General features: G+C 34.9%; 2 protein-coding genes across 2 annotated transcripts; one reads left to right on the plus strand and one right to left on the minus strand.

Annotated features, from left to right (window-relative positions):
* Nucleotides 1-1,733: 1,733 nt before the first annotated feature.
* Nucleotides 1,734-25,922, minus strand: LOC125681655 (transforming growth factor-beta-induced protein ig-h3-like). The gene is made up of 12 exons (XM_048921831.2): nucleotides 25,784-25,922; nucleotides 24,827-25,041; nucleotides 24,519-24,705; nucleotides 24,297-24,395; nucleotides 24,105-24,218; nucleotides 23,605-23,690; nucleotides 5,561-5,711; nucleotides 4,454-4,668; nucleotides 2,407-2,593; nucleotides 2,217-2,315; nucleotides 1,974-2,087; nucleotides 1,734-1,873 (listed from the first exon to the last, which is right to left on the minus strand). The coding sequence occupies exons 1-12, from the start codon at nucleotides 25,920-25,922 to the stop codon at nucleotides 1,734-1,736; spliced, it is 1,746 nt and encodes a 581-aa protein (XP_048777788.2).
* On the plus strand, nucleotides 11,716-17,102 carry LOC125682369 (transforming growth factor-beta-induced protein ig-h3-like). Its single transcript, XM_048922881.2, has 6 exons — nucleotides 11,716-11,854; nucleotides 12,652-12,866; nucleotides 16,189-16,375; nucleotides 16,466-16,564; nucleotides 16,658-16,771; nucleotides 16,869-17,102. Exons 1-6 carry the CDS (start codon nucleotides 11,716-11,718, stop codon nucleotides 17,006-17,008), a joined length of 894 nt encoding a protein of 297 aa, XP_048778838.1. The 3' UTR covers nucleotides 17,009-17,102.
* Nucleotides 25,923-27,988: the final 2,066 nt, after the last annotated feature.

The raw sequence follows: 27,988 nt of genomic DNA on the forward strand, positions 1-27,988 counted from the left end.
ATAGTTGGACAAACATGGACCCCTGGACACACCAGAGGTGGGATCAAGTGCCTCGGAGGAATAAGTATCCCCTGTCTTACAAATTCACATTGCACAATCAGATTATTATAGTACTTTCCGGTTTATGGCAATATTGAATTCAGAATATTTCGATAAGCCGTAGTATTATTCAATTCACAAAATACCTATAAAAGTAAGTCGTTTGATAACTATCTCTTCTCTCAATCTGTTTCTGTTAATATTTTAAGCTTCAGAAATGCTTATCCCCCCTCCAGTATGTCCAGGGGCCCGTGTTTGCTCCACTCTTTATTTCGTATTCGTTGTGGGAGTTATGAGATTGATCATCGTTCGTTATCTTAACCTTTCATTTTAACGGTATAAACTTGATGGAAACATTTTTAATAAAATACTGTAAGCAACATTGTAGAGTTGAATATACGATGTAGTATTCATTTTGACATGTCTTTATGAAATAAACGTTAGCAACTTCTACACTTCACGATCGTGAAATATGTAGAAAACAATCCAGCCCCACTTCGAAGTAAAGTCTCCATTTTCGTACAGAGGGTTGGCAAATATATTCACATGGGGCATGTGTAGTTATCTTTAGTACATGTGTATAAAGAAGTATACTGTTTTGGGCTATATTTAGATCTAAAACTTCATAGTTATTTTGGATTTCAAACATTTCGGTTGAGCATCACTGAAGAGACATTATTTGTCGAAATGCGCATCTGGTGCATCAAAATTGGTACCGTATAAGTTTTACATACGTATTGTTTTAGATTGGTATGTCCAGCAGTTTGTAATTGCCGAACCCTTTATTTTGTATTCTTTATTTGTCGAAATGCGCATCTGGTGCATCAAAATTGGTTCCATATAAGTTTTACTTTGTAGGAGTTATGAGATTGATCACTGTTCGTTATCTCCACCTTTCATTGGGTACAGGCGGTAGGAGAGATCGTAGCCTATGTTTACCAAGATTTGTCTACTAAAATATGTTTACTAAGATCCTACATCTTACGTAGGACGTAGACACTGCTCTAAGCCCTGCTTAAGTCTGTCTTAGTGTGGAATATAAAGCTTGCTAAACGAGATCAACTTCACCCGGTTCCCAAGACCTTCCATCTTCGTGCCTGCATTCGGAAGACATTAGAAACCAAAGTCAATCCGGGCTTTATATATGATATATATCCCCTTCCCGGTTCAAACTGACTTCATTTCTTTTCTATATCGAATCCAGTTTCCAACCCTTTGCAACGTGCTATTTCATAAAAACTATCTAAACTTTACGTACTTTACCTTCCGCAAACTGTTTCTACCTGTGTATATATAATTCTTTCAAAATATCGCCCTTATTATTGATAACATGCAAATCGGATTCTGATTTCCCTAAAGGTTACAATTATTACTTTATTCATCGAACCAAGATCGATGACAGTAGATACATGTACATCGATTAACATATAATTATCATGGGCAAAGGCTATAGAATATTCAGTCGTGCTCCTGTAATGTTCATTCACTTATAGTCATTTCGTATGGGGAGTACCGTTTGCCTTCTAAGATCAGTATCGATTAAATCATTATTCCACCCTAATGTCAGTCTTACACTTCACAAAGTGATAGCCATATGCAATATGTTCTGTAATTTATTTTTAAATAGCAGATATTTACATTTGTACAGTAGGATGATAAAATGTCTCAAATGATAATGAATTTTGTTCAGATGATTACTTTCTACCAAGAATAGAGGAAATTGAATGACGGGAAGGAATCAGAACGTGGTCTATGATGTGCACTACCCCATTGGTAGCGCTGATATCGGCCTTCGTGACGTGTGAATTGAGATTGAGAGTTACTCCACCAGCACCTGAAGAAAAAAGAAGAAATATATATTCACAATATTTCATCTCCTAGAAACAATAGAGGAAACACTTAACCCTTTTCGAGAAAATACCAATCGAACTTACTGCTGACACTTAGTCTGATGATGTCATGATGAGTATCGAGAGTTCTGAGATGTTCGCGGTTGTAAAGACCAGCTGAGTATTCAGTGTGAGGAACGACGTGGTATTCCAAAATTTCTAATAAATACGAAAGAATTTGCACCATTATAGCATTTTAACAACATACTTTATCAGATATAACAAGCTTTATTGAAAATATTCCAATAATAGGAAAATTGCTGTATAGTCTAGGAAATGAATATGTACCTTTCAGAAGATGTGGATTTCTTCTTAGGTTATCCAAAACATGACTTCCCAGTCTAGCGAAAGCTGCATTCGTTGGAGCGAATACTGTCAGGGCATCACCTGGAGAATTACAATCTTAAAGTTTGCACACAAGAAAAAGTATGTTATAAATGTTGTGCAGTTTACAGAGCAATTAGAGGATGTAAAATACCTTGTAGAGCTCCGGCAAGTCCGGCTGACTGGACCTTGGACAGGAGAGTGCTGAGGTCACTGTTGCCTGCCACCAGATCCACGATACTTCCTTGTGGAGGCATCATCACGGTGTCGATCACATGCACGATTCCGTTGGAGGCGGTTAAATCAAAGTGAGTGATTTTTGATCCTTCAACAGTCACGGCCTAAGAAAATATATTACAACTATGTACTGTAAGGGGGCGGATTCACGATTTTCCTCAAAATTTTGCTTGTCACATTTAGTCATTAAAATCTACTGTCTAATGTGTTTAACAGGTTTTACAAAAAATAAGATAAAATATTTTGATGGATTCCCATTTTAATAGACTTTGTTATCTGTTGTATGAAAGGTGAAGATACCGAACAGTAATAAACAAAGAAGTGGCATTGTTATTATTTAGAAGACTGTGAAAATGTATGGTTATATAAGTTTATGATGTATATCATATTTGAAGTATTATATAGGTAAAATCTGCCAATTTCAATGTTAAATTTGTGTCTGCAAAAACAGGATGCATTAAATAACAAAATTAACGTTTCATCGGCTTGTTTGTAAACATAAAATGTTTACATAAAATAGTCAAGGTTAAAATATTGTTCTTAGCCTTGCATTAAGGAGGTCCAAATTTTGGTTGTCAATTTTAAATGAGTTATATTTTTTATTGTTTAACATCAAAACTGGATATATTTTATTGAAATAACTTAAACCCATCCCTTTAAGTAGACAATGAACTTGGTACATTGTATGCTTCTTTCCGTCCGATTCAAACATTTATGAGCGGTAGGTGAAATGCAACAAATGTTCACATATAATTGACACTCAGAGGCATAGTAGTTAAAGACCCAATTCTAAGTTAACACCCACAAATTGTAAGGTGCTTGTCAATCAAACATTTAACAATAGATCTCAGGTGGAGTGACATCTGCAGTCACTGTTGTCTGGAGCTACCCCAGAGAGGTGTTTTGATAACAATAACAGCCAGTACCTACACACATTCTTTAGATCTTGAACCTGAGTTTTGATAGCACTGACCTGTCCTCAACTGCTATTTTCTTGTAATTCTATTGTTTTTAAAAAGACCCCATAACAATGCAATTTCAATATAATTATAGTTTCTCCCCTCTATATACATGTATTATAAATTACACAATCAGAAATCAAACAATAATTTGCGGAATAATTTCTAAAATTTGTAAGTTATTGAAATAATTTGTCATCAATTTAAGATACCTCTATATTTATAACAGAAATTATTCATTGAGTCAATGACTGAAAGTAAGAGAGAGAAAGAAAGGGTGGGTGTAGACTGTGTGTCAGCTACCCTTAGGAATATAACCATTATTCAAACACTATGACCATGAAAACTCTGCAGAGGTCCCTGAGACAGGTTCTGTGTATATCAAAACTATATTTTAAAAACAAGCAGGGACAGGTAGATTTCTACCATGTTCTGTCTCTGTGTATTTCTTTGAGTGCCATGAGATATACCAATTAACACCTTGGTAGACCCTGGCCACTCCAGGTAAATAAAATCTGTTTATATTAGGCTACGCCTACATTTTCACCAACCGTACAGTCATGAGATGGGTCTTTAAGCATTGTAATTGTGCCAACGCTTACTGTCACATGGAACGCCCTTTTCTAGTGTCACATACGAAATATTCGTGACTTTCAGATGTAATTCTGGGTACTTGGAAAAGGAACGGTCGCCGTATATATTTTGTGTATCCTCCATGCTATTTCAACCTTTTTATAAGTAGATGATGTGGTACGCAAGTTCTCTATTCTCAATTGACTTGATACAGCTAGTTGTGAAGGGTTAATTTACTGCTATCCAGAATAATTCAGTTAGTAAAAATGTAACCATTATCTATAAACATGATAATTTTCAATTAAATAAGACCATCTTGAGGCCTTGAATACAGTCACCCCAGCTACTGTTACTGGTAAGTGTAAAGCAGCAACTCCTCGCTTTGTCATGTATTCTATCAATCAGATCATAATAGTGGAAAAATAAACTTACTTTGTTATGAGAATATATATTGAATCTAATCTTGGTTCCAGCTAGTGTCTCCAACTGAAGCTCGTTAGAAGCATCGGCCTTGTGAATAGACCCTTTAACCACGTGGTATTTGAGAATGTTGGCCAAAGCTGTCGTATCCTTCTGAAGACTATCAAATGTGGACTGGGGAAGTTTGGAAAAAGCGGCGTTTGTTGGAGCAAAAATTGTAAATTCTCCTGAAGATGAAAATGTAAGAATATACAGACTCACGTGAAGATTTTAAGAACTGTTACAGTTTTGTTTTAGCAAATCGTAGTGAGAAACCTTTCAATATGGGAAATGCTTTGTGTAAGAAGGATTTAAAGACAAAAATGTCCCTTGCATGAAGACATATCTTGATATTGATTAAGGTATAGTAGTTGAAATGCAATTGAAGGATTGACTTGTAATTTTATGATGGTATTAATTCAAGATTACAATGGTAAAGGATATTAGCTATGATCTAACTGTCAAAACTATTTGATTGTTTAAAATACATGCATGTATCAAATGAATATATAACCATTTGCTATAGATAAAGCTATGTAAGCGGGAAATTTTAGCGATTTGCCAAAATGAACGTCATGTTGACAAATCACAACAACATGTTGCTGGAACATAGCGTTGGTAAAGGCAGCCCATGAGTTCTACATATGTACTGGAAGGATTACCTGAATAGATGGCAATACTAGTCCTGACAATTTCGTGAAAAACGTTAAATATCACCAAATTTATGACATTATATTCGCAAAATATGCTGGAAATCTAAGGATATGAAGATAAAAATGACATAATCAAATTGAGGGGGAGAAATAGTGTAATAACGACTAGTCCTTTACTCAAATTAATTAACAAACATCCTTACAGTGCATCAGAGGTAAAGGCAGCCCATGGTTTTTTAAATGAAGAATTATCTAATTATCTAAATAGTTGCCAATAGCATATTTTTACCAATTCGGGGGTGGGGAATGTGACGTCATTTTCGAAAAAAGGAATACATTTGCTAGAAAATAAATCTTGATTTTTCCTTTGTGGGAAAATAAATTTTAGGATTAACGCATTTGTTTTCCAGTTTAATTATTAACAAACCTCCCAACAGGGCATCAGCCAATCCTGCTTGTTGCACTAGTGAAATGAGAGTTGTCTCCCCGTTGTTTTGTAAAACTTCCACCAGGTTTCCTCCAAATGCACTCTGTACTAACACGGCTAATGCGAATAAGGCAATCATCTTGGATTGTTTCTTGTTCTGTTGAGTAGTTGGTATGAAATGTCCCAGTCAAAGATACTGTAGCAGGTTATATAGTATCCACGATTTATGTAATGGAGCTGTTTTATGTAACTCGATTGTCTTACCTTCGTCTTGTAAACGTGACATCTAAAACCTCGTGAATGTCCTCACATATTTGATGGGCACCAAAAGGGATCTGGTGAACAGAAATAATTTTATATTTCAGTCAATCTTCATTCTGGGATATACTATATTTTAAAAAAAGTAAACCCAGCTGTGCTTGTACTTTTCAAGTGAAGAGTGTTGATTTGACCAGGTCGAAAGATAAGAGGAAACCTCCACGGGCCTTCAATAATACCTCACCATTTCATAAGGAATTTATCCGTTGACCAGTAACGTGTAATGTCATCAGTATCACATTGATAATCAGGTGAATTTACACAATCTAATAGATTATCAAATACAACATCTGATAGAAAGTGCAGAATTGCCAGCAGAAAATGTGGTCACTATTGGAAAATAAGAATTGGATGTGTAGGTGAAAGTGAGAAAAATAAACGAATTCACAAAAGGATTTGATGAATCTATAATTTTTCTCGAGTAATAGATATTTACCATGATATTATCAATGTTAAAATAAACAGATGAGGAATTCAGATTCTGTAAAATATTTCTAATCGATATTTAATTCACGCACAGATAGCAAAAGACAATATAAAAAGACAGATGTTGTGTGACTTGTATTTTTGCTACATGTAGCTCCACCCTCATATGATTTATCAATATCAATGGTTAAACGTGGAAAAACTGCATTAATTACAACTCAATATAGCTTAATTTGTAATCGAGATATACGGAAAATATTGATGATAAAATTATAAATAACAGGAAAGATGTGAATCTTTGTTTATATACAAGTTTAAGATAGAGTTAACCTTTCAGGTTGATATAAAAATCATGCGATTTCAGGAACTGACTTCTTTGTTTAAAATAATTTCGGTTTATTCTGTTTCCATTGTTTAATACTCTTATGCATCATTTCTAATTTTGAAGGATTCTTATAACAACATGTTTTGTTGACGTTGTACCGAAAATCGTAAACCTATATGTTGGACGAGCAACATATCATATGGATGAAAAGTGAAGATAATGATCAATGATAAATTTCATAACCCCCAAAAGCAATACAAACTAGATAGTTGGGCAAACACGGACCCCTGAATATACTAGAGATGGGATCAGGTGTCTAGGAGAGGTAATCATCCCCTTTTGATCGAATATCATAGATAAAAGGTAATATACCTTGCACCATGTCTGAAGAGCAAAAATTCTAATTGTCATTTTCAAAGCCTGACTAACTGTATGGAAAGGTGAAGATGCGATTGATTGATTGATTGCGTATAATTTAATGTGCCACTCGAGAATTTTTCACTCATAGGGAGACGTCACCACTGCCGGTGAAGGGCTGCAAAAGGTAGGCCTATGCTCGACGCTTACATCCTTTGAGTAGGAAATGATCTTAATCATGCTACACCTGGTGATACACGAGACCTCGGTTTTTACAGTCTCATCCGAATGACCATCTTATTTAGTCGCCCTCTTGCGACAAGCAAGGGGTACTGGGGACTTATTCTAGCCCGGGTCTCCATGGAAATTGAGAGACATAAACAACATATACAGGTGCTAATGGAATATTGCGACATAAATATAGGACGTTAACCATGGAGAAGCTGAAGTCATTCCAGTTGAAGTCATCCCATTTGTCATAAAATTGAGTTGATAGTTTGCCGTTAATATGAATAAAAATAATTGTTAATAGATAAAACGTCGTTGATGCATCTAAATGTCAAGTTGAAGTCTACAGCAAGATATGCTTTCCTCTCATGTAAAGACTTTTGAATGAAGTTTGTCTCATAAGAATATAAAAACAGGTCAGTTAACAAAGGTGCACAATTCGTGCCCATGGGAATTCCAGCAGACTCTTGGAAGACCTGATCACAAAAGTCTACGAAAAGCATATTTTTAATATCAACTTCATATTACCGTACTTGTGCCTGGAATCAGAGTGGTGTTTAACAAAGTAATTATATGAATGACTGATCAATAGACATGAATATTCCCTTTTTTCCATTTTTGTTGACGAAGCAACTGTCTATGATCTCAAAAAGTCTAGTCTTTAATTCATCGTGAGGAATGATCGAGTAGTGTTGAAAAGTCACACGAAAGGTATAGTATGTTACTATCAAATTCCAATCTTTCACACAAATATTTTTGATCATTCCCTTTAAGTTGTTGAGGATATTACTTTGTTAGGTGTTCCGTGGGGATCCGGGTTAGAATAGGTCCTCAATACCCCTTGCTTGTCGTAAGAGGCGACTTAATGGTCGGTTCTTCGGATGAGAACGCAAAAATGAAGGCCCTGTGTCGCAGGAGGTGTGGCACGATAAAGATCCCTCCCTGCCCAAAGACCGTAAGCGCCGAGCTTAGGTCTCTATTTTGCAGCTCTTCACCGGCAATGAATAAAAAATTCTTGAGAAGGACGTTAAATAGTAAGAAAATTAATTAATCAATCTTAGGTGTTTGCTTCTAAATGTTGAAAAGGCTGTATTTGCGTGTGCACAAATAGTCATGTTGCCCACTAAATTTGAAACCTAGTGCTACACGTTCCTACTGTATGGAAACAGAGAACCCTATATAATTCTTTGAGAACCTTGGGTTTAAGTTTCCAGAGTTCTCCGTTTCATTATTACAGATCTAAAACGAACTAAATTTGATGAACATGCGATCGTTCCATTTACCATATTTTATTTCTTTGACTTTGAAATTAAGCTTTATATACTTATATGTAATTTCAAATCCTTTAAGTAGTAAGGTAATGTTGTACTCAATATGCATTTGTAAATTTAAATCACTATGCAGTAGTTCGTTTCTCGAAGACGAGAGTGGAACGTGAATATTTCACATTTTTTGACCTTAACATTTTGATGAGTTCCTTATTAGGGAGACAGGACACAGTCAATCACATTAACCATATCATTCGGGTGCAAAACAGAAATATACATTGTACATTTATTTTCATTGATACTGTGATGAAACCATTTTTAGTTTTTCCGAGTTTCAAATCTGAGGTATGTGATAAAGATACTGAATGAACATAAAGTTTAAAACCATCGAAGACCCCTACTCCGGGGTCTGAAAGTTTTGATGGTGCTGTCCTGCTGTTCAACACTCACAACTATGAAAAACTGGTGATGGTACCATTTCTTGTTTTCGAGAGAGAGAGAGAGGTACATAAGGTGTTATTTTCTTGGTAACAAATTTTGATAAGTATAATCGATCTAGATATAATATATCTATTGATCAAACACAAAAAAGAAACACAAACCTATTTGATGAAAAAGTACAAATAGACCTAATTACTAACATAGATTTTCACATATTCTCTGCCAGTAAGTTTCATATTCATCATATTTACAGTTTCGTAGCAGCAAGTACTTCTCAACCACAATTCTGTCCGTAACTATTTTTCTAATCGCAGATATATGTACTTGCGGACTCTTTTGATATTTACAAGAAAAAATATATTGTTTTACTATAAACAAAATCAAGTTTTGAACTTTATACATGTCTATTACAGTATTTACCAAATAGTACAGTGAGCTTGTCAAAATTTACAGGGATATGAAACTGTTCTAAAATCCATTGTTCAACATCACACCATAGCTCCTTTATTTGTATACAATCAAAAAAAAAAGAAGATGTTTTAATGTTTCGATATGAACACCACAAAAGCTGCACATTGGAGAGTCTTTAATTTTCAATTGGAATAAATACTTGTTAGTAGGGAGTATTCTATGGAGTATCTGAAATTGCAGCCAATGCTTGCAGGAGTTATGAGATTGATCACTGTTCGTTATTTTCACCTTTATAGGAGTTATGAGATTGATCGCTGTTCGTTATGTTCACTTTTGTAGGAGTAATGAGAGTGATCACTATTCGTTATCTTCACATTTCCTTTTCAGTCTTCCCATCATTATGTTAAGGATATATACCGTGGACTTGAAATTCGGAAAATAGAAAAGATACATTGGTGATAAATGTTTATTATCGTTCTGATTATATCCTGTCAATTTGCTTTCCCTATTTAGGGACCTACGTTTCAGAACCCGATATTTACTCAGCATGTTCTATTATAATATCAAAAATAAATCTCGGACTTGGGACTTGTAAACTGGCAATGCTTTCATCACAATACCAATGACAGCAGATGTAGATTTCCTTTTCAGTTGTACTCATTTTTTTTTTTGGTTTGAATTATACTTGTGAACGCTTTATTAATGTCATATGCTACTCTGTTTTATGAAGTATAGTATACGTCACATGAGATTTATTCTTATAATGGTGCGCTCATGAGATAAGTTTTAACAATCAAGGAATTTTCAAGGATTTAAGATGAGATTGATCTCTGTTCGTTATCTTCACCTTGCATTGATGTAAAACACTATTCGGGGTATTATTAAGTTTTTCTATATATACTTTTTAGTGAAAGCGTGTGATCATCTAACAAAAATATCAGTCACTATCCACCAAATATATTTGTGATCAAATGTAGACAAACATTCAATTAGAATCCATACCTTTAGTAAAAACAATTGTGCTGTTTCATGAAGGACGGAATTTTGGTAGGAATGATTCAAACGTTCAGATCTAGAGAGCAATTAGCTAAAATTATTAATCGAAATCGTGACATAGATTCAATGAATGAAGTCTAGCCTATTTTTCATCTCACATCTTAACGAAGATTAGTAGAGTACTATTTCTGATTAGTTTATTTCCCTTGACTATTGTTTTGAATGAATGTATGGGGACCCTTTTACAAAATTAAAAGGTGGCTGTTTGACATAAAATATTTGTACTTTTCAATTTACAATATTAAACACTTTGATGTGCCATAGCATTACCCATTTCGTATTTTACAGGATGATATTATGAAAGTGACACCTAGATCTGCAGTTTTATCAATAATGTATTCAAAATGATATCTTACCACATCTACACAAATGACAATTATCGTGACATTGTACAAAAGTACGATAAACCTCATTATGATATTCTATAAAATTTATGCCACCGTTGGAGGCACGGATATCGTGTTTTGCACTGAATGTAATTATAATTTAAGAAATCCATGAATAACAAAGATTGCATATTTTTGCACATTGATATTCTGCATTTGAAAAAAGAGGATCACACCGTACTTGCGTTTATATTTTTATCATCTGCACGTAATTGTTATAATTTAATCTGCAGTTCATCAACTAGATCAGAATTATTTTACAGAATTGTATTCATCATCTGTTTGTTTCTATAATAAGCATTTACAATGTCATTGTAAATATTAAAAAGCGATTAAAGTTGAATTCAGTTTTTTTCCTTTTGATAAGCGTTAATCTTTTATTCTTTCTATTTTTGTCACCTCTCCTTACTCAAACAATATATACTAAAATCGTCATTCCTTGGTGCTGGCCCTTCTTCATTTTCTATCATGTGTTGTATTTGACAATGTATTAGAGTGTGGACATTCTCGGGGTTATCAACGTGATACTGATACCGTGACACGGCGCTGGTCAACGGACAAATTCCTTACGAAATGGCGAGATATTATTGAAGGCCCGTGGCGGATTCCTCTTATCTTTTTAATCTGGTTAAACTAACATTCTTTTCATTGCAAAAATACAAACACAACTGAGTGACTATATATTCAAAATATTATATCACAGAAAGAAAATCGACTGTAATATAGAATGTTTTAAGTCCATCAGACCCCTTTTGGTGCCTAACAGGTCACGAGGACAGATTCGGAAGATGTTAGATGTCACGTTTTCAAGACGAATGTAAGATTCCGTTTACATAAAACAGTTTCATTACATAAAATGTGGATACTATATAGCCTGCTACAGTTTCTTTGACTCGAGCACTTCAAACCAGCTACTCAACAGGACAAAAACAATCCAAGATGATTGCCTTCTTCGCATTAGCCGTGTTAGTACAAAGTGCATTCGGAGGAAACCTGGTGGAAGTTTTACAAAACGACGGGGAGACAACTCTCATCGCTTTAGTGCAACAAGCAGGACTGGCTGATGCTCTGTTGGGAGGTTTGTAAATAACGGGATACGTTTATCATAAAAACTAAGTTAACGCATATACATACATGTATATCTATGTAATATCAATATGTGATCAATAAGAACAACTTTGGAAAATGATCATTGTTATAATAAAATGCGTTCATTTGTGATTTTGTATTTCCTTCAACCCACTTTACATTCATTCAAACAGTCCTGTTATATAGTAAGGCTAAATCCAACGGTTAGCTACTGAACCGATGGTTCTTTATTTTATTTCAAATTACAGTATTTAATGTTGTTTTTATTTACTATCATGACGTGCCAACAACATAAAATTCATTTCGGCAAATTCCTAAATTCCTCGTGTTCATAACATTATACATGTCATGTAAATATCCAGCGGTTTGTTAGATATATCTTGACCATTTCAATATCTTTCTTATTTTTAATTATATCATATATCCTTCACAATTTCAACTGTATATTGATTATCATAAACTGCCTAACAGTCTTGCCATTACATAAACTTCAGTACAGATGAATCAATATATCATATTAGCATAATACATTTATCATCTAATGAACAATTTTATATGAAGTTCTTTTAAAAACAATCATTGTATATATATATATATATATATATATATATATATATATATATATGTTTATATATATATATATATATATATATATATGTTTATATATATATATATATATATATATATATATATATATATATATATACAGGTTTCTATTTATATATATTACTAAACAGAGAAGGAAGCAGTTATTTAATCTTTATAATGTGACATTTTTATCTGCAGGAGAATTCACCATTTTTGCTCCAACAAACGCCGCTTTTTCCAAACTTCCCCAGTCCACACTTGATAGCCTTCAGAAGGATACGACAGCTTTGGCCAACATTCTCAAATACCACGTGGTTAAAGGGTCTATCCACAAGGCCGATGCTTCTAACGAGCTTCAGTTGGAGACACTAGCTGGAACCAAGATTAGATTCAATATATATTCTCATAACAAAGTAAGTCTTTTAGAAGTAAAACCGGTATGCCAAAGAGAATAGTTGTTTCTTATCGTAGTTGGAGTGAAAGTTTTGCAGAACTGAACAGTTCATTTTGTTTTATTCAAATGTGTATTCTGTGTAAAGATAATTGTTAAGCTTTAATTGTCTGAAGCACGTTTGGTACCAGTGACTCCCTTCACCAATAGCGGAATAAAGTCGAATGAGAACTTCCGTTTTACCCTCAGTTACTTAAAAACCGGTCGCGGCTGTCTCGCACTTAGGGTGTCGGGATCGCGTTTGGAAGACCCGACTTTTATTCGCCATATTGGCGCTGAACAAAACCCAAGATCTTCTTACAAACGGAGGTTCCATATATGAGTTGGCGTTGGCACGATATGGACTCTCACAATTATAACCCGTAGCGCCATGCCGCTGATAATAACTGTACATGAAAGAAAATATTTCAAAGGAACGGAAAATAACACACAACGTACAAAGTTGTCAAAAAATGTTGACTTGGTCTACTTAAAGACACTTGCTACAAACAAATTGAACCTCTCTCTCTCTCTCTCTCTCTCTCTCTCTCTCTCTCTCTCTCTCTCTCTCTCTCTCTCTACATTTGTTAACAAACATGTGTAATTTACCCTTATAATACCAGCCACAAAAACCCAACAACACCCTACTTTCTTAAAGTGATTATAATGCGATATTTATTTGTTGATTTTGTAGTTTAATCGTGTTATTGTAGCAATCATATTATTTTTCGTTGTCGGCACTGTTTACCATATCCGAATCCATAATGGTACGGACTACCAAATATTCTTTAAACTTAAATCACTCTAAATCATTATCTTTCCACCATTTTATTTCACAATCACATTGTTTAGGAAGTTTCCTTTCTAAATTTGTCTGATTTCTATAATTTTGAAAAACTAATTCTATTTTCATCCCAACCCTACCATGGTAGAAACTATCTACACCATCGTCAGTAAACACGGTTACAACGAAACAATTTTTCTCATTCAGTACAACAGTGTATCATTCTTGTTAACAAGGTAGCTTATTAATATTTGTCTTTTTTTCGTGGCGTTGGATATTTGTTTATGTAATATATGTCCCTTGATAAAGACACTTGGTGTAGACGATGGTGTAGAAAGTTTGAACCATGGTCGGGTTGGGATGAAAATAAAATTAATTTTTCAAAAGCGCTATAGATCAAAGTTTGAGTATTGGATTTTATTTTTTGACTTTATATATATATATATATATATATATATATATATATATATATATGTGTGTGTGTAAAACTTATACGGTACCAATTGTGATGCACCAGATGCGCATTTCGATAAATAATGTCTCTTCAGTGATACTCAACCTGAATCTTTGAAATCCGAAATAACTATGAAGTTTTAGAGCTAAATATAGCCAAAAACAGCGTGCCAAAAAAAGTGGAGCCAAATTCGTCCAAGGATAAGAGCTATGCAGGAGGGAGATAATCCTTAATTTTGAAATGAATTCCTAAATTTTATAACAGCAATTAAATATACATCCGTATTTTCAAGCTAGTAACGAAGTACTTAGCTACTGGGCTGTAGAGACCCTCGGGGACTAACAGTCCACCAGCAGAGGCCTCGACCCAGGGTTCATAATGTAAAACTTATACGGTACCAATTGTGATGCACCAGATGCGCATTTCGACAAATAATGTCTCTTCAGTGATGCTCAACCGAAATGTTTGAAATCCGAAATAACTATGAAGTTTTAGATCTAAATATAACCAAAAACAGCGTCCCAAACAAGTGGAGCCAAATTCGTCCAAAGATAAGAGCTATGCATGAGGGAGATAATCCTTAATTTTGAAATGAATTTCTAAATTTTATAACAGCAATTAAATATACATCCGTATTTTCAAGCATATATATATATATATATATATATATATATATATATATATAGTTTATAAAAGGAATTCAGTATTTGATACAGTAAATTACCTACGTCGTGATATGTTGACGTTACTTAGCAATTGCATTTCATTTTGTAACTGTCTAAAGAGGCATTAAAGTCGAAAGTGCTAACAGTGCAATGTTAATCGAGTTGTGTTCCTTGACTTTTACAATGAATATATATATATATATATATATATATATTGGGATAAATCTCCGATATAATCTTCTAGAGTGCTCGACGTGGCCTCACGGAGCTACATAAATTGACGATCAGATGGAGTTCAATCACATAACATTTATTTCTCTACAGGCTGTTTCGTGAGGGGATGGTTTCCCCTCACTCGTCGGGAGAAAAATGACATCTAACGAAAAACATCCGCGTGGCTGAGAATATGTTACACAGAAACATACTGGATAGTTGCTAAGCATGATTACACACAGGATTGAGTAAATAGAAATTTATGGGAATGACGGCAAGTGCTGACAAGTTCTGAACGCTTATTCAATGAAGATTTTTCGGGATGACATATTATAAAGAATTTCTCTAGAATACAGAGGTTGCACTTTTTTGAAATGTTTGAGTATGATGATGTTTTTCCTAAAATTTCCCACTTGATTTTGTAGTCAATATTTTTGTCTTTCAATGTCCATATGAATTTGCTGAGCTCGGTGGTATTCTTTTTCGTGGAATTACGGAATGAATGAGTGTGGTTGGCGTATCTTAATTTGAACTCGGTGTCTGCTAGTCCCACGTAGCTCTCTTCTTGTCCATTATCGGCTCTGACTCTAGCTAAATACACAATTCCGTGGGCGCGACATTCAAAAAAGTGCAACCTCTGTATTCTAGAGAAATTCTTTATAATATGTCATCCCGAAAAATCTTCATTGAATAAGCGTTCAGAACTTGTCAGCACTTGCCGTCATTCCCATAAATTTCTATTTACTCAATCCTGTGTGTAATCATGCTTAGCAACTATCCAGTATGTTTCTGTGTAACATATTCTCAGCCACGCGGATGTTTTTCGTTAGATGTCATTTTTCTCCCGACGAGTGAGGGGAAACCATCCCCTCACGAAACAGCCTGTAGAGAAATAAATGTTATGTGATTGAACTCCATCTGATCGTCAATTTATATATATATATATATATATATATATATATATATATATATAATATATATATATATATATATATATATATATATACATATATATATAAGAAGGAACCTTAGAGACTAATATTTGTTCGGTTTAATTTACCGTGGAAGGGAACTTTCAAAGATGGCTTAATTTTGTAAAAACTGTAAAAATTAGAACTCTTCAAAAATAAGGCAAAATAAGTGTGCAGAACATGTAACCAGTATCAGCTTGTAATGTTATCTTTGTCAGGCTGTGACTGTTGAAGGGTCTAGAATCACTCAGTTTGATTTGACCGCCTCCAACGGTATGGTACACGTGATCGACACCGTGATGATGCCTCCACAAGGAAGTATCGTGGATCTGGTGGCAGGCAACAGTGACCTCAGCACTCTCCTGTCCAAGGTCCAGTCAGCCGGACTTGCCGGAGCTCTACAAGGTATTTTCCATGCTCTAATTGTCCTTTAATTCGAACAACTGCCTCATCATACGTTTTTCATGAATAAACTCCAAGACCGTATCTCACCAGGTGATGCGCTGACAGTCTTTGCTCCAACGAATGCAGCTTTCGCTAGACTTGGAAGTCATGTTTTGGATAACCTAAGAAGAAATCCACAACTTCTCAAAGGTACAGACCTTTCCAAGAATATTTGTTTTTTACTCTCGTAAGATTCATGACTGTTTTATGCAATAACCATGGCTGTCTCTTTTTATGTGTCAGAAATTTTGGAATATCACGTCGTTCCTCACACTGAATACTCAGCTGGTCTTTACAACCGCGAATATCTCAGAACTCTCGATACTCATCATGACGTCATTAGACTTAGTGTCAGCAGTAAGTTCGATTGGTATTTCGGGGACTTGAAATGTATTTTCTACAATGTTTCTATGAGATAAAATGGTTTGAATATATATTTCTCGTTTTATTTCAGGTGCTGGTGGAGTAACTGTCAATCGCAATTCACACGTCACGAAGGCCGATATCAGCGCCACTAATGGGGTGGTGCACATCATAGACCACGTTCTAATTCCTGGCCGTTATTTATTTTCCGCTATTCTTGGTAGAAAGTAATCATCTGAACAAAATCCATTATTATTTGTGACATTTTATCATCTCATTGTGCAAATGTAAATATGAGTTCTATTGTACAAATGTAAATATGTGTTATCAGGTATATATCTTTGAATTGTTTGAAGAATGAATGTTACTGTTTTTATTTTAAAAAATAAATCAATTACCGAAATAAATATCGCATTTAGTTTTCATTTTGCAAAGAGTTACTTGATTTCTGCGGTATCATCAGAAATACATCCCCGTTTAGTTGTCTCTTACGACAAGCAAGTGGTACTGAGGACCTGTTCTAACTCGGATCCCCACGGACTTACATGTATAAGTAAATGGCGATTGTCTTGAGTAACATTGTGATGCATGTTTGATTATAAGGAGTTACTGTGTTGATATCACATGTTTACTGATTATATTAAGATAATAATAATAATAATAATGTCCTTTATTTAAACAGGATAGCACAATTAGTTTAAAACTAGTTTACATTGTGGTCCTGAAAACATATATACAGACAGCAGTATTATACAGATACAATATAAAATAGTATATGAAGGAATGTTGTATACATACATATATGCTATTTACATATTTAGCTCTAAAACTTCATAGTTATTTCGGATTTCAAACATTTCGGTTGAGCATCACTGAAGAGACATTATTTGTCGAAATGCGCATCTGGTGCATCAAAATTGGTACCGTATAAGGTTTACATTATGACCCCTGGGTCGAGGCCTCTACTGGTGGACTGTTAGTCCCCGAGGGTCTCTACAGCCCAGTAGCTAAGTACTTCGTTACTAGCTTGAAAATACGGATGTATATTTAATTGCTGTTATAAAATTTAGAAATTCATTTCACAATTAAGGATTATCTCCCTCATGCATAGCTCTTATCCTTGGACGAATTTGGCTCCACTTGTTTGGCACGCTGTTTTTGGCTATATTTAGCTCTAAAACTTCATAGTTATTTCGGATTTCAAAGATTTAGGTTGAGCATCACTGAAGAGACATTATTTGTCGAAATGCGCATCTGGTGCATCAAAATTGGTACCGTACAAGTTTTACATATTTAAAACTGAAAATAAAACAAAATAAATAAATAAACAAATAAAAATAAAACTGAAAATAATCAAAAACAAATCGTTATGGTTTTAATTTCCCCGATTGAAAAAATTCTAAGATAAGCGGATTTAAAAGTTTCCAATGTTGGGTAATATTTTGAAAATTCTGATTTCAAAAAGATATAGATTACAATAGCAATAAAAAAGGACATACATATAAATGTATATAGGCAATAAGGTTTAAAGTTTCATGAAGTTTCCAGTGGTATGAAATACTATATATGGATCTTATAATGGAAACTAATCCTTTACCTAAAGTCTGCATAATACTATATGTATCGAAACTTTGTGGAAGTACATCATAAAACATTTATCCAGATAGTTTATACAAAGTGAAAGGCAAATATAGCGAACAGCGATCAATCTCATGACTCTTTTAAGAAATGCAAAATAGAAAGTTGGGCAAACACGGACTCTTGGATATACCAGAGGTGGGATCAGGTGCCTAGGCGGAGTAAGCATTCCATGCCGACCGGTCACACCCGTCGTGAACCCTATATCTTGACCAGATAAACGGAGTTATCGGTAGTCGGAAGCAGTGTGCCAAAAACGGCAATCTGATTGAAACCAGATCTTGAGATCCGCTCACTTAGATCGCTACACTAGGATCTGACGTAACCCCATATAGGGTCACGTCCTCATGACCTTTCGTTAAGCCAATCAAATTGGCCCTGTCGATTTATACCAACGATAATTTTTCTCCCATGAACCTTTGCGTCATTATTTACGTTAGAGATGCAAAACAAAAAACAAAAAAATGGCTGCGCGTTTGACAGACGACTGCACACCTTTCAAAACATGCGATCTAAACAACGTCCGTTTTCTCTGCGGGTTTTCTTTCATTCAAACGCTCAAAAATCCCGATGGAGTTCACAATTCAAGGAAAATGGCTGCGATTGTTTGGTTTGAAAGAAAACATATCGCAGCTAGATTCGACGTCACAATGCACCGTTTACGTCGACTGGCGTTATATTCCTCGCGTTATTTAAGTAAACCATCTTGAAAACTATTCAATTCGTACCCGTCCCTATTCATACATAAATCTGAATTCACAATTAATTTAATTTGGGTATATTTCATATTGTACGTTTTGTTGTTTGAAAGAACGGAATAGATTATGCATTATTGCGAAAGTTTAAAATTAGTTATGCGAGAATATACAAATTTACAGTGTGGAATAAACTTCGTGGGAGAGAGATTACAGCAATTTGTTTACGAATTGCCAGGAACCGCCTAAATAGCCATCATTGTATGGCGCAATCTGACTGGCTGATAGTTCTCATGAATATTCCAAGCGAAAGATCAGGCGGACATGACCCCCTATGGGGTTATGTCAGATCCTAGTGTAGCGATCTAAGTGAGCGGATCTCAGGATCTGGTTTTAATCAGATTGCCAAAAACGGACTAATAATCGGTATGAAACATGTCAGACAACATTTGACTCAATGATACAGCAGGTTGTATTGTCAAACTAGATCATTATAACAACCATAGAATTTGCGAAATTCTGACTTTAAATGAGACTGTTGGAATCACTGCAGTCAACTTGTTTGTCAGTAGCCTGTCTTCGATTTAAATGCTGACCATACGTACAACAAACTCTTGCGTATCGAATCATCTGAGATATTTAAACTCTATATACAGGCGATAATGGAATAATGCTACATAGATATGGGAAGTTGACGATGGAGAAGCTAAGGAAATCCTGTTTGTTATAATGTTGATTTGTCAGTTTGCCGTTAATGTCCACTTTCAATAAAATATCTAAGTATGAAGCAGAAGTGGACGACTATGTGGTTTCTTTTGAGCTCATAGGAATACATGTATATCGAATCGACATACGAATGAAATTTATTATTGTTAATAAAGAAAACGTCGGCGATATATCCAAATGTCGAACTAAAAGCCACAGCAAGAAATCTTTTCTTCTCACGTGGAAGTTTTTGAATAAATTCTATTTCATATGAATATAAAAACAGGTCAGCTATCATAGGAGCACAATTCGTGCCCATAGGAATTCCAACAGACTGTTGGAAGACCTGATCACGAAGATATAATGGACACAAAGAATTGCTCCCATGTACGAGGGTTGTCTCAAAATGTCGTGGACAAGCGGCGTTTCTAGTTATCTAACGTCACTGCAAAACCAAACTTTAAAATCAAGAAGAGCAAACAATTTCCAATAAATGATGTAAAAGGTTTCACTATTGACATTAGATAGGACAAATTTAGTTTTTTCATCATAGAGAAGCATAAAGCGGCGCAAGGTAAAAAAAATAATAATAGCGAATTAAGATAATTTAAACGGAAATACAATCTCAGAAAAACGTTTTTCATTTCATTTCTGAGAGTATATTTTTATGGCGGAATTTTATAGAGATGCTCATTTATATACCCATAACATTTTATTATTATGACGTAATATTTGAATGAATTGTGACATATCGTGCGATAGTTAGGAGGTGCAAATGTCCAGCGAAATATCGACGTTAACTTCAAACATGGCGAACCGAGAAGTCATAAAATTTGCACGGAACTCGGCTTTACTCCAATGGAGACTCATAAAATGTTAGAATTGAAAAAAATCACAAAGAAATGTTTTTCGTTTTCTGGTGTTCAAATGACGCAAATTATTTTCTGAAGGATATGAAGACAGTGCACCAGGAAAGAAAGGACGGCCGAAGGAAATCGACGAAAAAACAGTTAAATTACTGGATGACACTATTCGGGAAGACAGACGTCGGACCGTACGAGAGATTGAAGAAATTTTGGGAATCAGCAAATTGTCTGTTCACGTCATTCTATCGGATAATTTAGGAATGCATTGGGTATGTTCACATTGGGTACCTCGGCTTATTAAAAAACTATGAAGAATTGTTTTAGCACACTAAAACTGATATATTCCCTTCCATTTTCCATAGTTTAAAAAAAAAAAAAAAAAAACATTTTTATGGATCATCTTTAAACTGGAAAATTAAGATTTAGGGAACATAACATTTGCCTATATGTATATGAGCTTCAAACAAGGAACAGTGTTGTGTATATATAATAAATTAAACATGGCAACATACCAAATATCAAAGGCCTATGTCAAAAGACAAAAAGTTATGGTCCGGACAAAAACATCCTTCAAAATTCTATTATTTGACCCTCATATGAGGTTAAGGTCAAAGTTAAGCAAAAATGGCACTTAACAAACTGTCTTATCATGGTATACCCCCATACAAAATATCAAAGGCCTATGTCAAAATACAAAATGTTATGGTCCGGACAACAAAAATGCCCAAACTATTCTATCAATTGACCTTAACATAAAAGGAGAAGGTCAAAGGTAATCAAAAATGACACTTGACGCACTGTTTTATCATGGTATACACTAGCTGCAATAATGTAGCCCTCTCTGATTTTTTTTTTAGGGAGAGGGCTACAACTCCTTAGGATCTCCGTAATGGTACAAATGCGGGAGTGATTCACTCCCGCAATATTTGCGCTCATTCTAAACATTTCCTGACTTTCTTTACGTAAATAAAATGATATTCTATGTTTCTTAGTCAATATATAAATTTACAACCTGCAACTTTAGATTTGTGAGGCTCTATTCTACCGTTTTCAACAATTTCGATAAATTCCAATTTCTCGATTCATATTTGTGCGCCACGTTTGATGTACTGAAGTTTCAACTTCCGGTTGTCAAGTCATTTGCATATGCCATATAAGGTAGTATTTACATCAATGGACAAGTATGGAGGCGAAAGCTATTTCGTCGGTATTGAAAAGGTTTGAATTTAATATCAAGTTAAAAACCGAACAGCAGAGTGTAAATTCTTTCTGCAACAATATGATTTTCCTTTCTTTGTCGAAGTGGCTCGAGTAACTACATTTTCGCGCCGATTGTCAATGTTTAGGCTTTTCATTAGATCCACCTACGAGATCTCGCGATAACAAGCATGGCGGAGCAGACGAAGAATTTTGCATGCTGTACATTATAATTAATGAAAAACACCTTTATTAGACATGCCCGAGCACAAAGTTGGTACTCCTTTTGGTGTAAACAACATTTGGGACTAATACACAGAGTTCATTATCGGTTATTCATAAAATTATTTTGCACCATTACGGAGATCCTATGGACTTGTAGCCCTATCCCGAAAACGTCAGAATAAAAAAAAAAATTGGATAGGGCTACATTATTGCAGCTAGGTATACACATATACCAAAAATCAATTGTCAAAAGACAAAAAACATTATGGTCCAGACAACAAATATGCCCAACAAATTCTATTAATTGACCTTTACAGGAGGAGGAGAAGAACTAAATTGAAATTTTGGGTATTGTTCAACAATAGTATAATTGCTAATATATTGCAGGTTTTCTGAAATTAAATCAATAGTCTAAACGTTATAAGCCCATTCCAAGGAATTTTGGGACAACCCTCGTGCATTGTATATATCATTAATTATCTTAAAGAAATGTTTATCCCATAGGATTGTCATAGGATTTATGTAGGAATTAAAATGCTGGCATTATCCTTAGGATTTATGCCTTAGAAGGCTGATATCTATTCTACAAGGGCGTGTGACTCCTGCCATGAAATTGAGATACTGCTAAATATTAGAAGATATGCATTTTGATTTATCTAACGAATTTATATCAAGGGTAGCAAAACATTACGACTCAGTCGTGTCCGAACTTAAATCTCCCGCAGTTGGTTTTCTCTCTCAAAACAAGCAATTATCAACAACAATCAAACTTGTGAATGTATTAGACGACTCGTTTGGTTATTAGAAATGTTTGTGGTAGTTTGCAAATGATGTATTTATTTAGCCTACAGGGTTTTCAATGAAATACCGCAGTAACGGCGACATTTTCTCAGACCACTTTAGTTAATCATCATCTTTCATCTTCCCTCGCGATTTTTGTCCTATAGTGGATGATTTTTTCCCGTAGATCTGCAGCCAAATATTTGTGAGTTATTACAGGGTATGTAAGAAAGACTATTGTCATGCTATTGTCAGTTAAAGTATCTTTTAACACCATATGGTTTTGGGAAAACTCGTCCATGAACCATAGCCACAACAAAGGGTAAAAACTCTGTATAAAATTCAACATGCTGCCTCATTCATACTGTGGGTGATGACAAAGAGTGTGAAATTCTTTATTTCGCATATTGTAAAAATGATGGACGTTACCACACACATTTCCTTTTGAAGTGCTATTACTCAAGTCGACCAACTCATATTCATCGGTATCCATTCATTAAAACAGAAAAATAAGGAATCCCGTGTTGGTAAATTTGATTTTTTAAATAATAAAACACATATTACATGTAATATGGACAAAAATACATAAAATATCACTATCGATCATTATTGTATTTGAGTAAAACATCGTAGTAAATAAATTGTAACAAAATTAAAGTTTGTTCTAATGTTCTCACTTTCCCAGAATAGAGGAGAGTAGATGTCTGGCAGGAATGAGCACATGGTCTATGATGTGTACCACTCCATTGGTGGCGCTAATGTCAGCCTTGATAACATGGCCATTTCTATTTACGGTAACAGCATTCCCTGAAAAATGAATTTCATAGTGTTTGTACATAGTGTTTTTTTCCACATTCCAAAAGTTTTCATTCATAGAGACCTCACCAGTTTTACCATTTTGACCAATTCACAGCAATTGTTTGTGCTTGAGATCGTAGCAGTGCGTCCACACCTACTAGGAGTATACAGGTGTTTGTAGGTCATATACGAACAATCTTTCACTTTTGAACACTTCCAATGACGGGTGCTTAGAAATGGAACAATATTTACCTATGTCAAAAGTCTTAGGAATAATACGACGCCAGGATCGAAACCAAAACCTGGTAACGAAGCAAGTGCGTTAACTACTAGGTTACCGATACGAGTTATCACACAGTTAAGATAGAATACGAGATAGAAGAGTTCATAATATTCTTTAAAGAAGAAATGAAATATCTGTACCACTGACTGCCAGCCTGATGACATCATGGTGACTATCCAACGTCCTTACGTATTCTCTGTTATAAAGACCAGCGGAGTATTCAGTGTGGGGAACAACATGGTACTCCAAGATTTCTGAAACAAATTTGGGAAATACACTTATCCCCGCTCTCTCAATTACAGTGTAAATGGTTTCCATGAACTAAGACTAACCTTTAAGAAGTTGAGGGTTTCTTCTCAAGTTATTCAAGACATGGGATCCAAGTTTTTGGAAAGCTGCATTGGTTGGCGCAAAAACTGTGAGACCATCACCTGAAAACAAAAGGTAAAATCTCTAATTCTTTAAAGAACAATAGACATAGAATTTTGTAATTATTTAATGAATATATGTCACTTGCACAGTTTCTAAAAATATATGTACAGATGTTGACGTACCTTGTAAAGCTCCGGCCAGTCCGGCTGACTGGACCTTGGACAGGAGAGTGCTGAGGTCACTGTTGCCTGCCACCAGATCCACGATACTTCCTTCTGGAGGCATCATCACGGTGTCAATCACGTGTACCATTCCGTTGGAGGCGGTCAAATCGAAATGAGTGATTTTGGATCCTTCGACAGTCACGACCTATCGACGGAAAGATCCAAATATATTTTAAGACAAAAGTAACCCGTTAAAGCATAATAACACGACAATATTACACGGTACATGTATATCCACCATAAGTGTGAAAATCGAGACAGCTTACATTATTGTGAGGATAGATGTTGAATCTAATCTTGGTTCCAGCTAGTGTCTCCAACTGAAGCTCGTTAGAAGCATCGGCCTTGTGGATAGACCCTTTAACCACGTGGTATTTCAGAATGTTGGCTAAAGCTGTTGTATCCTTCTGAAGACTATCAAGTGTGGACTGGGGAAGTTTGGAGAAAGCATCGTTTGTTGGGGCGAAAATGGTGAATTCTCCTGAAATAGGAAACAGTAATTTCAGACCACGTCATAACGGTATAGATTTCCGTCATTTAATTGAATGGTTTTTTTCCCCGTAGAATTCTATATACGAGAAAGTCATGAAATTTTTCGATCAACCGAGTATTGACGACAACCTGATCGGGGTGTTGAATGGTTGATGCATCTTTTCATTCAACGATCATTATAGCGAAAGGTACAATCAGGAAAGTGAATGTAAATTTCATTCTGGTCAGATTAGATTGGTTGAATACCATGCCTCAATGTCTCTCTGAGGCAACATCCTTTGATATGTTTTTCCGTTTGGCATATGTATTAAACAACCTTGCTTCATTGGCCGGTCATTAGAAGTAAAATACCAAACATGAACTTATAATATAATTCTTTCTGTTACAACGCCAAGGCAAAGATTGTCACAAATAACGTTGACCATTGTTCAATGAAATTTATTAAGCGTCAATACACTTTGAAGAAGTTTTTACCAAGTCTGGACTTTTAATATTTCTCTATTATTATGTTGTAGACCAAGACATATATTTTTAAATGTCTTTCACTCTTGGTTTTGGACATATGAAACTTTGTCTAGTTATAAGCAACCGTAATAATAAGAGCGAGTAGATGGTACATGACTAATTTTAAGCTTGCTTTGAAAAACGGTAATTGGAACATTTTTCCTGTTTCTAAATTAACATGTACAATTTATTAGGTATGGTTGTTTGAAATCATAGGTGACAATTACCTCCTAAAATTGCGTCGGCCAGACCTGCTTGTTGTACCAATGAAATGAGTGTCGTTTCCCCATCGGCTTGAAGAACTTCCACCAAGTTGCCACCGAAGGCACTCTGAATCAACACGGTGAGGGCAAGGGCGACAATCATGGTTAATCAATACTTCACTTTATCCGATTTACTAACAAATCTAGAGGTTTCTACCTTTTATAATGAAAAATAGTATCTCAATTTACATAACATATCCCAAACTCGTGTTTTAATCTCATACACGTGGTAAAATATTGAAACATGCCCGAACACATGTATAAGGGATTCCAAAGGTTGTACTGAATGTATATACTGGATCCTACTTACGTAATTAGAAATATCTGTATTTTTACGTGCTATCTTACATGTAGTATACTAACATATTCACATACATGTACATAGTATAATAAAGTAGAATTGAAAAAAAAAACAATCTTTATAAAAAGTGCTCTTCCCTGGGGAACCTCTTTTGTTGATTTACAGATAAGGAACGTGAGTTGACCATGTTATGTATACCAATATTGACCACGTGAGGTCAGGACTTCCCATATCACACGTGTTCCAACAGTAGGTAAAGTATGCAAGCTGTACAATAAGAAAGGATACATTGAAAACTGATATTGGTGGAAAATGGAAAACTAATTCTAAATTGAAAACTCAAACGTTACCTTTAAATCAAAATTAAAATTAAGATTCCAACCTACGATCTATAGATCGGTAGCCTTACACTATAATCCACTGACATAACAGATTAAAAAGCATTCAAAATAACGAGGGATATAATGCTGATATTCATTTCTCCATGAATTTTGTTTTGTCTTCCATTATGCGACAGTCTCTGACAAGCAACCAGAGGGAATCTGTCCTACTATATGTAACATTGTTACATACATTAACACAGTGATAGAATTAAGATTCAAAGCTGCACTTTAATCTCTCACTACTTATGATTCCCACATATTCGTTGTCATTTGACAGGCTTGGTTAATATATACCTGAACACGTGTGTAAACAATATTTTTTTCCTTATTACAATGTTGACATTGATAGAAGTTAACCAACCTGTAGCTACAATGTACGGACCTTAAAGAAGTTAAACAAACTGTACATGACTGAAACCTCGTTAGTTCGAGACCAACTCATTTTTCGGAAGATGATGTTGATACACTTGATATAGTTTGAATTATTTCTTAAAACACATTTCATCTCGGAAATACTGATGCTATTAACACAACCTTGATATGCAGATTGATTTCATATCTGATAACATTGTAATATTGGTGTGACATCATGGTGTTAATACTGATAAACAATCATTATTATGCTATAAGCGCTATGGAGGAAACGATCAGTTCAGATACTAGCAAATCTTGATGCACTGTGAGCTTTCCTCTGTGAAGAAATCAAATTTGTAAGGCCGTTCTTGGCACACTGATCTTTAGTGCGGATAACTCCGTTTACCTGGTCAGGATATAGGACTCACGGCGGGTGTGACCGGTCGACAGGGGATGCTTACTCCTCTTAGGCACCTGATTCCACCTCTGGTGTGTCCAGAGGTCCGTGTTTGCCTAACTATCTATTTTCTATTGCTTATGAAATTTATGAGATTGATCACTGTTCATTACCTTCACCTTTCATTTGCAAACAGAACCTATCTGATACTTGGTAATCTTAATCCTTTGCAAAGCATTCTCTCACATTTAATCATGTGATGACCCCTGGAACCAGATTGGGGTCGCAATATGAGTTCAAACTTAAATATTTTTAAAAATCTTTCTGAAGAACAACAAGGGTAAAACTTGTGAAATAGATATGCTTCAACTTCCTATATAAACAATCAACTTCCCATATCTATATTGCAATACCCCATTATTACCTGCATATAGTGTGTATAAATTTCAACTAATTTCATATGCCAGAGCTTGTTCTGCCAATGAGCAATTCTAAATCGAAGCGGGCTACTGATAAACAAGTTCATGATGTAAGGTTTCAACAGTCTCTTTTAAAGTCAGCATTTCGCAAATTCTTTGATCGTTATTACGATCTAGTTTGCAAATACAACATAACATTGGGTCAAATACTGTCTGAAGTGTTTCACACTGATAGTTTTGTTTTTGGTTTTGGATTGAATATGTTTTATTATGAAAATTATTTTATATAAGGCATATATATGATTTATATATCTA

Source organism: Ostrea edulis, chromosome 2 (genome assembly GCF_947568905.1).
Source record: "Ostrea edulis chromosome 2, xbOstEdul1.1, whole genome shotgun sequence".
Taxonomy (NCBI): Eukaryota; Metazoa; Mollusca; class Bivalvia; order Ostreida; family Ostreidae; genus Ostrea; species Ostrea edulis.